Below are 18,483 nucleotides of genomic sequence, written 5' to 3'. Positions count from 1 at the left end.
TATGAGAGCTGCTGTGACAGTAGTACAGTGATACAGACGAGGGTAAAACATGTTATCCTGCTTCACCATAGCATCAAGAATTGATGGGTACTACTGGACCAGTAGCTTCCACAAGTCACTCAGGCTTTGTGGCTCTGTGCTAAGACTGCTAAAAAGGTGCCTTTACAGTTCTTGTTTTCTGAGGTGGACAATGCTTACTGGAATTAAGAAATTGTCAGCTCATTTGGAGAAGACACTGAATTATCAGATAGCTAATTATTTTGGAAACTGAAAGGAGTTTGTGCTGTACCTTTGCATTGAAGGGTAAAATTACTGTGTTTGCCAGTCCAGTCTTACTGAGTTTCTAGTGCCGAAGAGATGTAAATATGGATCTTAATATTTAACAGGTCAAATCATCTGTCTTATGGAGTCCTGTTCTTCTGTCTCACTTTCAATATAGCTGTATGTATTTTTAAAGAAGTACTGTATTAGATAACAGGACGGTAATTTCAGTGAAAAATGATGGATCCCTTTTCAGTGACCTAACTTGTAACTTTTTCATTATTAAATTCACTACATGGTTCTTTCTGAGCTATGACTAATTTTAGATTTTGGTAATGTTTTACAGTCCTTTCATTTTTCATGATTGGTGAACTCTAGTTTTAAGGGTGTTGACCAAAAAAATGCTCCCTGACTTGACTAACTGCAGAACCTGATGTGGCACTTTCAAAGTGAAATGATTAATGTTCAAATTTCACAGCAGAATTCCATTAGGAAATTGTGTTAGCAGCTTTCTGGAGTATAATTGGCATACTCATTGGGAATCTGAATTCCTAGTTAAATAATAAGTTATTGTGCCAGATGATCTGTATCAAAGCTTGGTTAACATGCCAGCATTTTGCGGAAGAACTTGAGATAGTTTGCAGAATGTCCCATTACAAACAGGATGTTTTGCCATTTGGTTATTGATCTGTCACCTTGTTAAAGTTTTATTCCTTCTGGACAGTGAGGCTGTAAATTGGGAATCACTGTTCTTGCACAAAGTTTGAGGACATTTGTCCCACTATTTGAAGAGACTATTGACAACATCTTTTCATTCTGCAGGGTTCACAGTACTGCTAACACAAAAATGTGCTTCAGTCAAAATCCTACCTTTTAAAACAAAAGAATTATCCATCCTTTTCGTTATGGAGGAAGGACGTGTTCAGTATCACTGAACTCATCAGCCTTCTTTAATTTCTGGCACTTTTATTTCAATGAGCAGTGCAATAACATGAAGATTATTGATTTAATTAATTTATGCCTTACCTGGGGTACAAATGAAGAATCTAAATGAATAATTATTATTAATAATAATAATAATAGTAGTAGTAGTAGTAATAAAATCTATTATTCAGATGATGTTATTAGCATAATACTGTGAATTGTATTCTGGTTTTCTCCTGGTTAATAAATACACACAAATGTTAGGAATAATAAACAAGTCACTTGCAGCACTCTCAGTATTTTGATTGTTTGCTAACTATTTCCTACAAGATCATTCAATTTACTTTTCTAAAATAATTGGATCACTGAGATTACTTTTCAGGTAAAAGCCAGTTGTCCAAAATAGTCTTTATATGACTTGATATTAATAAGTAGAGGTGATAGCAGAAGATCTATGTGTATTAATTCCAGTGTTAAACTTGCGTTTAGATGAAATTTGCTCTTTAGAATGTTTCTTCAAGACCTTCCAGGATAGGAGAGTTATCTTGGTGATCAGGTTTTAGCAAAGGAGCTAAAATCTTTTGTGTCCTGGACTTCATCATAATTAGCAAAAGGTTCTCACATAATTAATTACATGAAGATGAAGATTTAGTGCCTGTAGGATTCAAATACACAGATTAATTTATATAATCTAGGACCATGGTTCCCCAGATCTGGGGGTGAATTTAACAGATCTTAGCCTTGTGCTCAGTTGTCCAAGAGCTCCAGAAGAGTTTTGAGGGGATTGAGGGAGATACATTCCATCTTCAGGCATGAAGTTGTTATTGCCTGAAGTATCCAAGTCCAGACATGCCGTTTTGAATCAGTTTATGTAGCAGCTGTGCTTGTGCCATAGGTCTGTAACTTTTAGCCTGTGAACTCCAGAGTTTATTGTATTACTTCCCATCTTGTCTTTGCCGTTGTGAGGCTTTTAACAAGTTTGTAGCATGAGACTAAGAGCCAAGTACACAGATCCACTCTGAAAGATGGGGTTGTACTTCTGTAGCCCTGATGTTTGTAGTGGCATTTCATGTTGTCAAATTAATTTTACCATATATTAGCAGAAAACACACTGAGGTTTCACAGTAGCTCCGTGTCATTGCTGAGTTTGTTAAGCAGCTTCTAAAAACTAAACCATATATGATAGGGATTTTGGTCAGTACTCTTGTCAAATGAGACAAATGGGCCAATTTACATGTTAGATCTCATCAGTAATCTGGTTATAATAATGTTAGACAACAAAGAAACTACTCATCCAATGCTGTTAATAATTTCATATTTGACTGCATCCAAAAATAAATCTAAAACCTTTTACAGTAAAGACATTTAAGCCATACAGCCCTATGTTATACAGAGACTTACAGAGTATCCTTGCTCCCCTGGTGCAAAGTTAAAACCAATTTCAGAAACTAACTGGTAACTGAGCACAACCTCCAAGGTGTGTTCAGCGAGTTTTTGAAAGAAGATCTCTACCATGCTGTCAGAGGTGTAGGGAGATGGTTTGAGGGGTCTGATGTATACCTTGCCTGGGTGGAATCCTGATAGGTTATTCCATTTACAGCTAAAAGCCACATTTCCACTGAGTGGTTCAGAGAATCATAGAATCATCATAGAATGGCTTAGGTTGGAAGGGACCTTAAAGATCATCTACTCCAACCTACTTGCCTCTCAACTAGATTCAGCTGCTCAAACCTGCACAGGGAGACCTTAAACTGTGAAAATGAGCCTTGTGGTCTAAATTGACTTAGTTGTACAGCTTAGAAAAGCCCAGATCTCCTTGTCTTGATGCAAGTCAAGCACAGAATATGATGATCTTACAAAAGGGAGAGAGGAAAAGTAGAGGAGATGATGATCAGGAGTAGCCAGCATGGATTTACCAAGTGGAAATCATGCTTGGCTAATCTGATAGCATCCTGTGATGTTGTAACTGAATGGGTAGATGCAGGGAGACCAGTAGTCATAGTCTACCTTGACCTTGGTAAGGCTTTTGACACTGTTTCCTATAACATCCTTGTGAGTAACCTCAGAAAGTGATGGATAGAAGAACAGACAGTGAGATGGATTAGGAACTGGTTACAGAATAGAGTCCAAAGAATGGTGGTCAATGGTGTCAAGTCCAGCTGGAGAGCTGTAACTAGTGGAGTCCCACAGGGATCAGTGCTGGATCTGGCCCTGTTCAACATCTTCATCAATGACACTGATGAGGGGACAGAGTGTCTGCTCAGCAAGTTTGCTGAAAATACCAAGCTGGAAGGCTTGGCTGATACACCTGAAGGCTGTGCAGCGATTCAGCAAGACTTGGACAGACTGAGAGCTGGGCAAGGATAAAATTCAACAAGGATAAGTGCAGAGTCCTGCATCTGGGAAGGAATAATAAACTGCACCAGTACAGGACAGGAGGCAATCTGCTGGAGAGCAGCCCCATGGAGAAGGACCTAGGAGTCTTGGTGGGCAACAAGATATCCATGGGTCAGCAATGTGTCCTTGTGACCAAGAGGGCCAGTGGTATCCTGGAATGCATTAGGAGGTCTGTGTCCAGCAGATCGAGGGAGGTTCTCCTCCCCCTCTACTCTGCCCTGGTGAGACCTCACCTGGAATATTGCATCCAGTTTTGGGGTCCCCAGTTCAAGAGAGACAGGGATCTACTTGAGAGAGTCCAGTGGAGGGCTATGAGGATGATTAAGGGACTGGAACACTGCCTTATGAGGAGAGGCTGAGAGATCTGAGGCTTTTTAGTCGGGAGGAGAGAAGACTCAGAGGGGATTTCATAAATATCTGAGGGCTGAGTGTCAAGCGGGATGGGACAGGCTCTTCTCAGTGGCAGCGTGTGATAGGACAAGAGGTAGTGGATATAAACTACAGCACAGGAGGTTCCACCTCAGCATGAAGAGGAACTTCTTCATTGTGAGCGTCATGGAGTGCTGGAACAGGCTCCCCAGAGAGGTTGTGGAGTCTCCTTCTCTGGAGACTTTCAACACCTGTCTGGATGCTTTCATGTATGACCTGTGCCAGATTATATGGTCCTGCTCTGGCAGAGGGCCTAGACTAGATGATATCCAGAGGTCCTTTCCAACCCCTGACATCCTCTGATCCTGTGATAATTGAATTCTTCTGCCTCAGTCAAGTCAGAAGGAATTGGGGCCTCCCTATCCAACAGCAATGGAGTTTGGGATCTAATGGAAAAGAAATAATGTGCCTAATTATCTTATAATGCTGATTGTAATGCATCTGCATGAAGTGGGTGAGTGCTATCACCCAGCATGGCATTTATGCACGTTCAGGCACCATTAGTTATACTCTCATTATGTCCAGACAGAGAGAGAGAGAAAGGATGGAAATGTTGAAATGTAGCAAATCAATAAAATAGTGCTGAAATGCCTGTTTCAAAAAATAAATCCCCCTTTTCAGATGCTTGTCATTGTTCAACAAAATTGTAATTTCATGTCATTGTAAAAAACTTTAATTTACTTTTCAGTAAACAGCACAGATTCACATCAGACTTCTGATTGCCCATTGGAATGGGCTGCCCGGGGAGGTGGTGGAGCCGCCATCATTGGAGGTGTTTAGAAAGAGACTTGATGGGGTGCTTAGTGCCATGGTTTAATTGATTAGATGGTGTTGGATGATGGGTTGGATGCAATGATCTTGAAGGTCTCTTCCAACCTAGTCTAGTCCTATTCTATTCTATTCTATTCTATTCTATTCTATTCCATTCCATTCCATTCCATTCCATTCCATTCCATTCCATTCTGTCCTGTCCTGTCCTGTCCTGTCCTGTTCTGCTTGCATAAGAATTACTAGATAAAAATCAGGAAATGCAACCAGACAGTCTAAACTTGTTTCACAAAAACTTGTATAACAACAGATCTTACTACTTCACTGTCACAAATTTGGCTTCTGTGAGGTGAAGAAGTGGAAACCTTCACTGAATGTTGCCATTGTAGGCACGATGTTGTAATAGAAAACATCAGTAGATTGCAGAGCAGTTCCTGAGCCTTATTAAACAAACTAATAAAATGAAAAAAATGCCACTTTATCTGACTAGATTTGAAAACAATTAGAGGGCTCCATTAAAATTTAAACCAACAGAGTTTGCAGCTCAAAATATGTATAAAAAAGAAAACCTTCTTGCTTTCTGATTCCCAAGTTCTTGTTCAATTGAGGTTTATTTAGATGCTGACTGGGATCCTTAGGACGTGCCCCAGTGGAAATAACAGTGAAGATGTACATGAAACACTGCATTACACCAGCTTCAGCTATCAGTTAAAAGATTTGATACTGCTGACACAAACTGATATCAAGTGTCAGTGAATGCAATAAGGTGGCTGAAAGTTATTCCTGTAGCTAAGCACCTGGTTGAATTGATTGACAGAAAGATTGGATTGCAGTGACAGTCATGACAAGGTGCCCAGTTTTGAGCATCCGGGTCCCAAGTGTGGTAAATTTGGGTTAATGTATAAAGAAGTTGTGGCGCAATTGCTATCTTTGTGTGCTTGGTTGCTTTCCAAACCAGGAACACTTTTTCCCTTGGAAATGACAGCAGGCTTTAACTGAATCCCACTCACATCATAGCTGAAAGGGTGGTTTCTCACTGGGGCTCCCTGACACAGGCTCTACAACACCCACTGGGTGTTCCCCACGGTGTTAAAGCTTCAGAGGTCCACAATTGCCAGTCAGATGCATGGAGATTTTCCCCAGTATCTGAAAACACTAGGCAGACCTACCAGTGCTGTGTCAACTTCTCACCTGCCTCCCCAGACCAAGGCCATGGTAGGATTTTGCACTGCTTGTTCTCGCTGGGCCGTTAAAATCCAAATGTCATCAGTACTGGTACAGTGCTGATCTGGTCAGTGGCAGTGGTCCCTGCTTTGGAATCCAAAGCTGAGTAGTATGTTTCCTTTCCCACTGATATTAGACAGAGATGTTTAAATCTCCTCAGAAGAATTTTGTCATCCTAACAATTATTTATATTGTTTCATGCAAATTGAGACCAATCCTTAGTGGAATTTCCTAGGGGTTTGGTGGGGACTTTGTGTAACTATACTGCATGTTCCTGGTATTTATGAATATGTTTGTCTTTGCATCTCATTTATCACAGGATTCTCTTCAGGCAGACACAATCTTGCTGCCTCAGAAGCCATTCCTCTGGTGCCTAGCCATGCTGACTCCCGCCATCTTCCTTAATGCATGTCCTGCCAGCATTTTCCAGCTACCTTAGAACCTCTTGTCACCATATCTATCATTCTACCTATAATCAAAGTATGTTCTTCTGTGCTGATGTCAGTTAGCCTTCCATGCCTGCACTTAAACATTCAGACAACCTTTATGTTTTGTCATAGGCTGCTACAGGTTCTTGTGGACCACCCCATTCACAAAATGATCTCCATTATTAGCAGTTCTTAAAATGCTTTTGTCAACTATTTTTATTTAATGGGCTACCTCACTGTTGTTCTTCAAAGCTCTTTCTAAACTCTTTGTCCATAAAATGAAAGACCTCATTAGCAGAATGCCACAACCCCGAGCCAAACCTGGGCAGTGGCAGAAGTTGTGTCAAGATTGAAAAATTCCCTTGGAGTCAATTAAAGTGAACCAAGACCAAAATGCTGAGGAGTTGGGTTTGTTAGAGCCAATGGAAACTCTTGGTAATGGACCAGAACAGAGGGAAATGGCCTGCGTTAGGAATATCCCGGCCTGCATTAGGAATAGTGTGGCCAGCAGGAGCAAGGAGGTCATTATGCCCCTGTACTCTGCATTGGTTAGGCTGCACCTTGAGTACTGTGTCCAGTTCTGGGCCCCTCAGTTTAAGAAGGACATTGAAACACTTGAACGTGTCCAGAGAAGGGCAACAAGGCTGGTGAGAGGCCTTGAACACAAGCCCTATGAGGAGAGGCTGAGGGAGCTGGGATTGTTTAGCCTGGAGAAGAGGAGGCTCAGGGGTGACCTCATTGCCCTCTACAACTACCTGAAGGGTGGTTGTAGCCAGGAAGGGGTTGGCCTCTTCTCCCAGGCAACCAGCACCAGAAGAAGGGGACACAGTCTAAAGCTGCGCCAGGGGAGGTTCAGACTCGAGGTGAGGAGGAAGTTCTTCACCGAGCAAGTCATTCGTCATTGGAATGGGTTGCCCAGGGAGGTGGTTGAGTCATCGACCCTGGAGGCGTTCAAGAGGAGATTGGACGTGGCACTTGGTGCCATGGTCTAGTCATGGGGTCTGTGTTGATAGGTTGGACTCAATGATCCTCGAGGTCCTTTCCAACCTAAGTGATACTGTGATACTGTGATACTGTGAAAAAGGAGAGGGAAAATTAGAGAGTTAAGAAGTAAGAGAAAAAAAAATATATCACCACTGCGTGGATCTAGTGACAATTTCACAGAAATAGTCCAGGTTCGTGGTGGTGAGTGTACATCCCGGCAGGGTCTTCTGTGGTAAATGCAACACTTGGACCCTTCTGGCAGGGTGTGGAGGTGCAGTCTCTCCAAATCCCAAAGGGAGGTGTGCACCAGGCCCCTTCAGTGCAGTGCCTGGCACATAGTTTTAAAGAGGCAATTCCCACCTCCCCAGAAATTCTCTCTTTTCGTTGTTAAGATATCAGCTCTCCTTCAGAGCTATTGTGGCCATCACTCTGTCTATTCAAGAGCAGGTATCGTCACGCCTTGTTTGAGACAATAGACTCATTAAAGCTTATCAGCCCTGTCTCCACCACACACATTGTTTTGAGACAATAGAGGATTGGCCTGTCACACAGGGGAGCTAACAATTCGTGGAAGGTATGGCTTGTCATACCGACTGATATCTTCTGATCGTCTATTTGTGTCCTTACACAGGTCATCATTTCTCGGGTGCAGCATTATCTTTTAGTTCTTTGGGGTTTTTTTTGCATCAAGTATATTCTCCCAATAAACTACAGCAAAAATATTTTCCTGTTTACATTTTTTTTTAACTCTCTTTTCTTTTTACAGAGACATCAGCAAGAATCAAATATCTGACATTGCACCTGATGCATTTAAAGGCTTGAAGTCTCTCATTTCATTGTAAGTAGAAAGTAGAGCTGAATGAGCATTTGGGGAGAGCTTGAATGTAAGAGAAATAAAAATGATAATGTGCTGTCTGGGAGAACTTATGCTTCCATGTGCAGTTGCCAGTTTGTGTGAAGCATCTGATCTTTTGTAAGTGAAAAATTGGCCATGAGGGTTAGAATGAAGAACCATTTACATGTCTCTAGTAATTCTTTTATAGATTAATTCCCCCAAGGTTACTGACGTGGTCATTTCTTCAGATCTGTGTATTTGCACCAGCGGCTTAATCCATACCCCTTAGCTTACCATAGCACAGAAAGCCTTATCATAGCTCAGACACTGTTTGGTGGTGTAAATCAAGGAGCAGTTTTAGGGGAAATACTGCTGGGTTTTTTTCTTCTGTATTGAAGAGCTGACATTGTATTATCTTGTGAGTTTTTTGTTTTATTTGTTTATTGCTGGTTTTTTTTTCAAACTAGTAACAGAAGAACTTAAGCTCTTAAGAAAATGTTTATATTTCTTAGCTGTAACTACTACTTTATTAACCTAGAACAGGACTAAGATATTACTTCATACAGAAGATAAAATGAAGGTAGGATCTCTTGACACCCATTCATTTCTCCTTGTAGAGCACAGAAACTGTTTTAGCACCAAGATGAATTTAAATGCTGCTATATTTCAACCTAGATACTCTCAGCACTATTAAAACAGTAGAGTCTTTAATGGGTAGAAGGAGCAATACAAGGTCAGAAGCTGCATATGGAGAATGAACTAGAAGAGAGTGTGGTAAAGAGCCTTAGGTTGAGAGAAGAGGGTAAGCTCAACTGGAATGATTATCTGTGTTAGTTTCAAAGACAGTTCTAAAATCTTTGGCTCATCAATATTCATATAACACAGTTTGATTTTTAAGAGTGCAGTTTAGTTCTAAATGCTGCCATAGTTTTAATCTCTGAATGCTGTATAATTCTAACAACCTTTATAAACGTGTTGACTAGTGCTAATATATAGTTACTCAGTGCTAAACTTACATGTTGCAGTAAACTGAGCTGGAATGCAGAAGGATGAGCCTTTTTTATGTCCTGAATCCAGCTGGGAGAATGCCAGAAAGGGGTATTAAGTGTTGCTAGCCTTTGTTGGATAGTTGGGGCAGTGTTATCCAACATGCTGTGGAAATGGTCAGATCCCCTTCAGTGCTCTCTGGAAATGATTTGTTAGAGAATGGCATTTATTGAACACTGCTGATGCTGCAATGCTACAGGTTTCCATTCTAGGAGCAAGCTGGATAGGCAAGACTGGGGTTGACTTCCCAACTGAGAAGTTATTCAGCGTTAGCTATATCCAATTCAGATACCCCCAGGTGGCCTCAGGAGTGAGACAGAACACATCACAGAGGAGAAACTATAAGCTGGGCAGGAATTTATGTTTTGAATTTATGTTTTGACTTGCACACAGAAGCAAGTGATGTCCTCTGCCTGTATGTCCTCTGCCCAGTCATCCAAAACTACATTTTAAGTAAATGATGTTTATGTTTATATCCAAGTGGGTAAAGTAGTATTTAAGTTAACACTAGGAGGTTACAAGGGGAAAGTGAGAGGGCAGAGAGATGAGATGCACCACAGAAAGCTTTATGGTAAGGGAACTGTCTCTGAGCTGTCTTTCATTATTCAGTCTTTTGTCTCTGCCTCAGTTGCCTTTTACTGAAGCCACACAAAGCTGTTGTAACACACAGTCTGTTTCTCCCCGCTTTGGCAGACTGATTTCTACAATGGTATTAACTCCAGCCTTGAAATTGTCAGCCTCCTTCTCTAGGTTCAATTGTCCATTGTGCTTGCCATTGGCTTTTACTTTGTTTTGAAAAGTTTTGCTGTTAATTTCAGGTAGATTTTGCAAATGTTTTCCCTGTTGCTGATGGGCAAGAGTTGATTTTCCATGGTCAGTCGCTGTGCCGGTCACTTCTGTAGTTGCCTGAATTTCTGAGCCTCATTGAACTTTCATGGAACAAGATTATCTGCTGTTCTCCAGAATCTGGGTTTCTCTGAAGAAACCTCCCCCAGGTTTCTACTTCTGAGAAGCAGAGGATCTTCTTTCATCCAATCTCTGCCATAGTCACCAGTCCAGTTCTGTCAACTGCAAAAAGACAAGTGTTAAGAGAGGATGGCTCCATTGAAGTGCCAGTCCTACCAATGAAGCTGCCAAAGGAGAAGGAACAAGGGGATAGAAATGAAGCAAGGCAGTTTGCTTTCTAGTGTTTTGTCTTTTAAGTGGCACAGTCTTTTTGGTGCCTGAGGCCCCCATCACTGTAGTCTGAGAGTAACTTATTTTTCATAGATGTAAGTCAAATGTGATTGGTGGCTAACATGTTAATGAGAGACTGTTGAGGTTTACTCTGTGCACCAAGCAGCTGGACTTTTCCGCCAGCTGAGTTAAAACAGGAATAAAGGAGGGGGAAATATTAATGCACAAATGAAAGTAAGCGACTTTGCTCCCATTAAAAATGGAGTACTGCTGTAGTGCCTAAAATTCTTGCATTATTCCCACTTTCTGCTCCTCCCTTAACTACCTGCTTGCATGCAATTGCAGTGCTCCCTATGGGTCCAAGAGAGTGAAAGTGCTTCTCTGGAAGACAGCCAATAGCCTGGCTGGCTAATGGAGGCCTATATATAGTGAGTTGCTACCTACTTTCTTCTGAAGCTTACTTAGGTTAGTGTTTCTAAGCAGAACTGTTTCTCAGAGTACTCAGACAATTGTACCTATGGAGAGATGGAAGAAAAAACATTGTATTACAATTTCAAAACACAGGAATGTTTATTACAGCAGCAGTTTTCCCTAAAAGTATAAGATTTCAATCTTTTAAAAGTGCTAAGTGAGACATATGCTAGCAGGTCATAGTTTTTATCTTAAATATGTAGATTCTCTATAACAAGAAAGTCACCTGTGGGAGTCAAACAGGTCACAAAATCTTAATACTTTTAACTAACCCATTTCTACCGTAGGTTTTTCTCTGTATTTAGCAAAATAAAGGCAAGCTTGTTCTTGTAAGGACTCAAGACTTCTCATTCCCCAGGAAAAAAGGAAAAGAAAAAAAGTAGCTGTTTTCTTCATACCTTTTTTTTCCAGTGGGATTGTGTTCCCTGTTTTATAATGATTGTGTGGAACAAGGAATTTCTACTCCGTTTTTCATAGAAATATTTCAGCATGCCCATAATTTTTTTTTTCTCTTGGCTGTGGCAACAATAAAGGAACCAGAATAATTCTTCTTGAAGAATGTTTTTTGATTATTCTCAGTGTCTTCTGGCTTTTCTTTTTCCCCTTGTGTTACATGCAGGTGGCACTGGGGAGGCATTCAGTCAGCTCTGGGGCTGTGGGTTTAATTGTTAGCAGAATGTGAAGTTCCCTTTCCGTATTTAGACACTAGGGTTTAAATCCTTAGCATATGTTTGGTATGAACCAAACTGTAAACCTGTTTATAAACAAAACAGAAGATAAAGTAAGATCCAGCCTCTGCTTTTGAGAGAACAGTTGTGGAGAGCTCAGAGGGTGCTGTGAGCCAAGGACTGAGAAAGAGTGTCTTTAGTTTTAAAGATGCTACTGTGGGATTTGGGAGGAAGAAGTATTTCTCTGTCTCAGAGGTGACACAAGAGTGTATGCTTTGAAGATCATGAGAGGTAGTAATACTGCAGTACTTGAGGCCATCTAAAATAATTAAAATTATTCAAATCTAAAAAAAAACAGCAAGCAGCACAAATGTAAGGGAGCCATGGTGATACTGATCAGGAACATTAATATTTACAATATTCAATCTTTTAGATTAGAATAGAATAAACCAGGTTGGAAGAGACCTTCAAGATCATCGTGTCCAACCTATCATCCAACACCACCTAATCAACTAAACCATGCAACCAAGCACCCTATCAAGTCCCCTCCTGAACACCTCCAATGATGGTGACTCCACCACCTCCCTAGGCAGCCCATTCCAATGGGCAATCACTCTGACTGCTTGGAGAGTTGTCCAGAACTTACATTATTACTTTCATAGGATGTATGTTCATGTAGGAGTAAACCACTGAAATGATACAGAAGCTTGTAACTGGATACAGCCATGGCTTTTGTGTTGGAGGGATTTGTCTTGCCATCCAATACTTCTTTCCATATAAATAGGAAAGCAAAAAGCACCCTTGCAGTGAGAAGGGTGGCAAAATTGGTTGATTGTGAACTAATGTGTTAGCTTCATTTTAAGCAGTTTGATAAATGCTCCATTTGTAGCACACAGAGTTTGTGTTACATGGTTAGAGTTGGACTTTGCTGGAGTTGGAGCAGTTAATAGCTCAGCACGGAACATGGGGACTAAGTTATGAATAGTTTCATGTTTCAAGATTGCTACACGCACTTTCTGAACTAAATTAATTTTTCATTTAATCAACTCAAAATCTGTCTAATATCAGTGAGAGGATTGTGTCAGCATTGGGTTGTTGTTAATAGTATCAAAATGTTATTCTTGGGGTTAGTAAACTTCCCACAAATGTAGGTTTGGAAGGCTATGTCCAGACTGTCTGGGGACATTTTATGAGATATGACAAAACAGTCTAAGCCTTCAGTGTGTTAAACTGAATGAATAAATTTTAGACCACTGCAGAGGGAGAATTCCTTTGCTTTTGTTCATATACTGAGTTAAGCTAGTGAACAATTTAAAAGCTTAGCTCAGCCTGGGCACAAAGACAAGAGACAGCTTAGATTTTGACATAGGAGTCCCATTTAGACCATCATCTCCTGGGTGATGATGTATGTGATGTCATTCATGGTGATTTGAAATCTGCAATAAAACACTGTCTATTGTAATAACTGCCAAACTTATTTTAAGGTAACAAATTGCTTTGGATAGTTTTACTGTGATTTATTGAGACTGACTTGTTCTGAAGAAATATGAAATAGTGCAGGGGGAAAAAAAATTACATGTCTAAATTTCTTTCAGATATTAGAAATTTATTGCTGTTTTTACCCCTATCAATCCCTCCCCTTTTGAAAACTTGGATTCTTACTGAGCCTGTGCCATTGTTTGTAGCTTGGGAAATGTAATTTTTCCTAGCAAGAATTGTTTTTACAATCTGAAGGAAAGTTAAAAGCATTCTGAGGACTGAAAAAGACATTGCAGACAGTCAAAATTTGACACTTCAGTAAGAATGTTTCAGTCAAGCCAAAATAAAGGAACTCTTAGCTGGAAACCATATGGTCTAGAATAAGGGATTCTGTGCTAAGATTTCATACCTCCAAAAGAGTTCTTTGTCACCTTCCAGGAAAAAAATCTCTATATTCTGAGATGTGACTATTCAAAGCAGCTGAATTGCAACTACATTTGCAAGTAAGGTAGGTCGATGAACTGTAAAATAAAGACAGCACAGCAATTATTGTTTCATGCCCTTAGAAGATGATGTGCTACATTTTGGTGCATATGAACGGCCCTGTGTTGGTAAAGTCTTTTCAAATTCCTTAATTCAGAAGTTGTTGAAGGGGTCAGAGTGTGTCTGGAGACAGCAAAGAATCAGTGAGACCCTTCCATGTTGAGTCCGTGCTGAAGAAACCTTATGTGCTTAATTACATTCTCACCCAAGATAACACACTTGTTATGTGTGCCCCCAGTGCTTCTTTGTCTGGTATCACAGACTGTTAGGTGTTAAAAGGGACCTCCAGAGATCGTCAAGTCCAACGCTCCTGCCAAAGCAGAATCACCCTAGGGCATGCCATACAGGAGCACATTCAGGCAGGTTTTGAAAGTCTCCAGCTTTTAGATACATCTGTCCCCCACACTTTTAGATGAGTCTACACAGTTACTATTTTCACTGTGTAATCTTTATTTTTAACTACTTATAACATGAGTTGGATTAATATGCAAAACTTGAAGTTTATTAGTAACAACTAACTGTAAATTTAATACTGAGTTGTGTCTTGGAATAGATACATTTGAGGAACAGTATTAAAATAGCACACCAGAATCAGGTGGAAGACCTGATTGTGACCTTCATATATTTATGTAATTTCTTATTGGAGATCCATAATAACTTTTCAGTTGAACAGGATGCCTTTTCCAGGGATCTCCAATGCTTGCGGTGCAGAGATCTCTGTTTCATGTGTGTTGTCCTTCCCGTTGTTTGGAAAGTTGATCACAGCCTGAAAACTGCTGCAAGTTGTGAACCAGTCTGCCAGGTACTTCTGAAGAACTGCAGCTTGTGGCTTGTGGCCATGCTGAAAGCATTTAGCTGTGAAATGGCAAACTGATGGCTCTACGTGCCACGTAAGAATATAGCCCTCAGATGGCTCAGCTGCACCTGTGCCATAACAAGAGGCTAATGTTAAAAAGCACCTGCAAAAAAATTGAGAAAAGCTTGCTTGAGTTAAAAATACAGTGACTGATTCTTCACACTGGTCATTCTGGTATTGCATGTACCTATCTTCTGGAAAAGACTAGTGTAAAAATCATACCCTGGCCAGTCTGATGTGTTTGCACATTGTGGTAGTTTAGGCTATGCCTTTAATTTTTTTTATTCACAGATCTTGAACAGAAAGTAGTAGAATGTAAATAAATCACTATTGGGTGTAAAAAGGAAAATAATGGGGGGTGGGGGGTGGGGGGTGGAATTGTCAGCCCAACACACACCTCTTGCTGACTGTTTTCTCCACTGGTCTCTGTCTTTGCAAAAGAGACTCCCATGTGTGGTGAGAAAAGAAAGCTAGGAAAAATAAGAAAAAGGATACTGTTGCTGCCTCACTTAGTTTTGGCTTAATCTTGAGTTCCTACTTCTAAAATTAGCATTGTGAATGTAGAATTCTCTGTCTTATAAAATGTCCACCATGTTTAGGGTAATAATTTCTCTCCCTGTCAGACCTGTGGCTAACTTGGTCTCCCAGCAAGAATGAGAAGTGAATGAATAACCAGGAGTACATAATAAAATTACTAATAATTTTTTGTGTTCTAATAAATTCCATTCTGATTCACAGATTTACTGTCTATAGGTGCAGTTACTGAGCTGATTTTTTTAAAGGTACATACTAACTTTTCTCTGGTGTATTTTTGTTGTTTTGGTTTTCTTTAATATTTTGGGTCTGAAATTGCATGTGCTAGGGGATGGATAGATAGGGATTTGTATTCCTGTGCCAGGCTTGCACAGTAGGCAGCACACCTGCATGTTCTGCAGCATATGTGAGGGATACAACTGAACATACAGCCTTAGACAAATCTGAAATTCATCTTTCTTGGTAAAAGCATTGGAGATTGAAATGAAGTTCTTAAACTGACTTGTCTGAGTTTCTTGTTAAATGGCTTTTTGGAGGTCATTTTCTTGGTTGGAGTTTTTGTTTGGTTTCTTTTTTCCCCCAAACTGCTATTCTGGAAACATTGTGTTGCATGCTACTGAGATGGGCAGAATTAAAGGAGGCAGAGGAAAGCAGCTGCAGTAATGGCACGTCCATAACCTAGCCAGACTTCTCTGTAGCCTGACACATTGATAGTACTATTAGAAGTGCAGCAGTTGGTATCTTCAGAACAAAGGTCTTGGATCAAGAACCTGCCCATTAATCTGTTTGTTGGTATGAGTATGCCTTCCTGTCATAAACAGGAAAATAATAAGAGAACTCTGAGGAAAGCAAAAGTTTCTGGACTTTTTATTAGAGTAAATGGCAATCGGGAACCCAAGAAATGAGAGGTAGTGCATTATATATCTCCCCTCCTTTTTGCTTCTTTCTGTAGGACCCTTTGACTTCAGCTCTGGTATGGCAGGCAGTTAGCTAATTTGGCTCTGTGTAGTGCTGAGCATGAATATGAATTAGGGACAAGTGCCTGAGCTCTCATACTGACTTTTGTTTAGCTGTTAATTTGTTTGAATGTTAATGTGCCACATGCACATAAGCTCAATTAGGTTTGAAAAATGCTTGTTTTCTTTTCATGGCTTCTAAAAATCTAAGCTTTGTTTTATTTCAATCAGATTTATTTTTCTCAAAATAATAATGAAGAGCATGTATAAACACATCCAAGGTTTAAAATTCAGTGGAACGTTACACAATGATCTTCTGACTCCTAAATTAAAAGTGAAAAATTCGTACAATCATAGAATGGCTGAGGTTGGAAGGGACATCAGAGACCATCTGTTCCTGCCTCCCTGCCATGGGCAGGGACACCTCACAACTAGACTTGGCCGCATCCAACCTGGTCTTGAGCAACCCCAGGAGGGAGGCACCCACAAGGCATCCACAACCCCCCTGGGCAACCTATTCCAGAGTCACACCACCTTCATACTGAAGAACTTCTTCCTAAGATCCAGTCTAAACCTACTCTCCCTCAGCTTAAAACCATTCCTCCTTGTCCTCTTGCTAGACACACTTATGAAAAGTACTTCTCCAGCCTTTCTGTAGGATCCCTTCAAGTATTGGAAGGCAGCTCTAAGGTCCCCCCAGAGTGTTCACTTCTCAACGCTCAACAGCACCAGCTCCCTCACCTTATGCAGAAGTGTTCCAGCCCTTCGATCATCTTTGTGTCCCTCCTCTGGACCCACTCCAACAGCTCTGTGTTCTTATAGTGTGGACACCAGAACTGGGGGCAGTATTCAAAGTGGAGGGGGTCACAAGAGCAGAGTAAATTGCTCTAATGAGAGTCTCAATTTGATATGTGTGTTTAGTAGTACTATAACCAACAACTGCACTAGGTGTGAGTGTTGGGATTGCTTTAAGGTTTCACTTTACAAAGTGGGTTTACTTCTACAGCCGAAATAACCCTTAGTCCAGAGTGAGGACTTTTGTTTTTTGCTTCTTTCTTTGCATATTGTGAAGCTTAGCTTCTGAACTCCATCTTCTATGCTTCACTATTATACATTATTGATCAACATTGATGGTCCTGCTGCTTCACAAATCTAAGGAAGATGTTCATCTAACGTGACAGAGCTTATACTCTAAACTTTGTATAGAGATGATGCATTTGCTACAGAATTGTTCAGAAAGTGTGGAGACTGAAATGGAAGTGTACTGGATTCCGTGTGCCTTATCCTAATATTTTAACCTATAATAAATATTTTATTTGCAGAGGTTTTGCTTTTGCTTCCTGATACAGGTGCTGACATCAGTTACTTTGTTCAGAAACAAGTCTGTGATCAGCCATTTGGATGTTGTTTTAAAGCCCAGTGAAATTCAGTGACTTGATTATCTCGTATTTTGAAACTGCTGTCTAAATGGACCTTTCAAAGCTCAGACAAAATTTCTGTCTACTTTCGGGTAGACTGTAATAATCTATGTACAGTGCGTGAAATTTTGCAGAAGTAGGACATTGGTGGTGTTATTTTATTTAGATTCATTTTATTTAGACTCAGAAATGAGCTGGTCTGGGAACTCTCCCTCAGAGGTGATATACTTCCACTGACTGATGAAGGATAAACTGAAGTGGTGATACTCTGGGAAGGCCAGAGGGTGTTGTAAATGGCCCGTCACGCTAAGTGCTTGTTTTTCACTATGTTAACTCACCCTAGTATTTTATATGTTGAAAGACAGGATAAGCCAAAACTTCAGCCAGCATCCAGGCCTCACGTGGCTATTTGATTAATTGCTAGCATATTATTTCACGTTAAAAGTTCAGGAATTAACTAGTTTAGTGACAGCCAACAAAGTTTTGTCATGAGATGGTTTATAACCATTTACTATGTCCTACGTAGAGCCCAGAAAGTAAATAAATGCTGGTTTTCCCAATTTGATGTATATTAAAATATTTAGGTAAGGCATAAAATTTTCAGAGGGAGCCTAATCTATTTCTCTTTTACCAGAGCCCACATAAGCCCCTAACTCTCTTTGGTTTGACAAATTTTATCAACTTGCAGAAATGACATGAGTAAATACTTTAGCCATGATTGAAATTCAGGTGTTCCTTTCATACATGATCTTGCTCTGATCCCTAGGTAATATATCTTAGCATAATGACGGTTTTGTCTGGTTTTTCCTTTAGTTCAGTTTCTGAGAATACTGTATATGCATTTGTCCATTAAAAAAAAAAGGTTTAATATTAAACCTGAATCGTGGGTATCAGGTCATATATATATTTATGGTTGAATAAATATATACAGAGACTTTCATTTGCGTTATTAAATCTTTACTGATTTTTGTAACTAACCTATACCTAAATTAGTTTTGAGTTTCTGAAGTGTATGTCTGTTCCCAGTTCAGGCTAAAGTTCTTTATATTAGCTAGCAGCTGGTGAAGCCATAATATTTTACCCAG

The 18,483-nt window shown here is 40.2% G+C and overlaps 1 protein-coding gene across 2 annotated transcripts in view; it reads left to right on the top strand.

The window, feature by feature from the left end:
• SLIT3 (slit guidance ligand 3) overlaps positions 1–18,483 on the top strand; it is a 517,496-nt gene that overhangs the window by 343,369 nt on the left and 155,644 nt on the right. For both annotated transcript variants that reach the window (XM_068158541.1, XM_068158532.1), the window contains one exon: positions 8,182–8,253. In XM_068158541.1, coding sequence (XP_068014642.1) covers positions 8,182–8,253 — 72 coding nt within the window. The remainder of the gene's footprint in view (positions 1–8,181; positions 8,254–18,483) is intronic.

Source organism: Melanerpes formicivorus, unplaced genomic scaffold (genome assembly GCF_026170545.1).
Source record: "Melanerpes formicivorus ecotype bairdi unplaced genomic scaffold, bMelFor1.0.p_v2 SCAF_2, whole genome shotgun sequence".
Classification (NCBI taxonomy): domain Eukaryota; kingdom Metazoa; phylum Chordata; class Aves; order Piciformes; family Picidae; genus Melanerpes; species Melanerpes formicivorus.
Note: the sequence above shows the minus strand (reverse complement) of the source record. Positions and strands in the feature narration are given on the sequence as shown.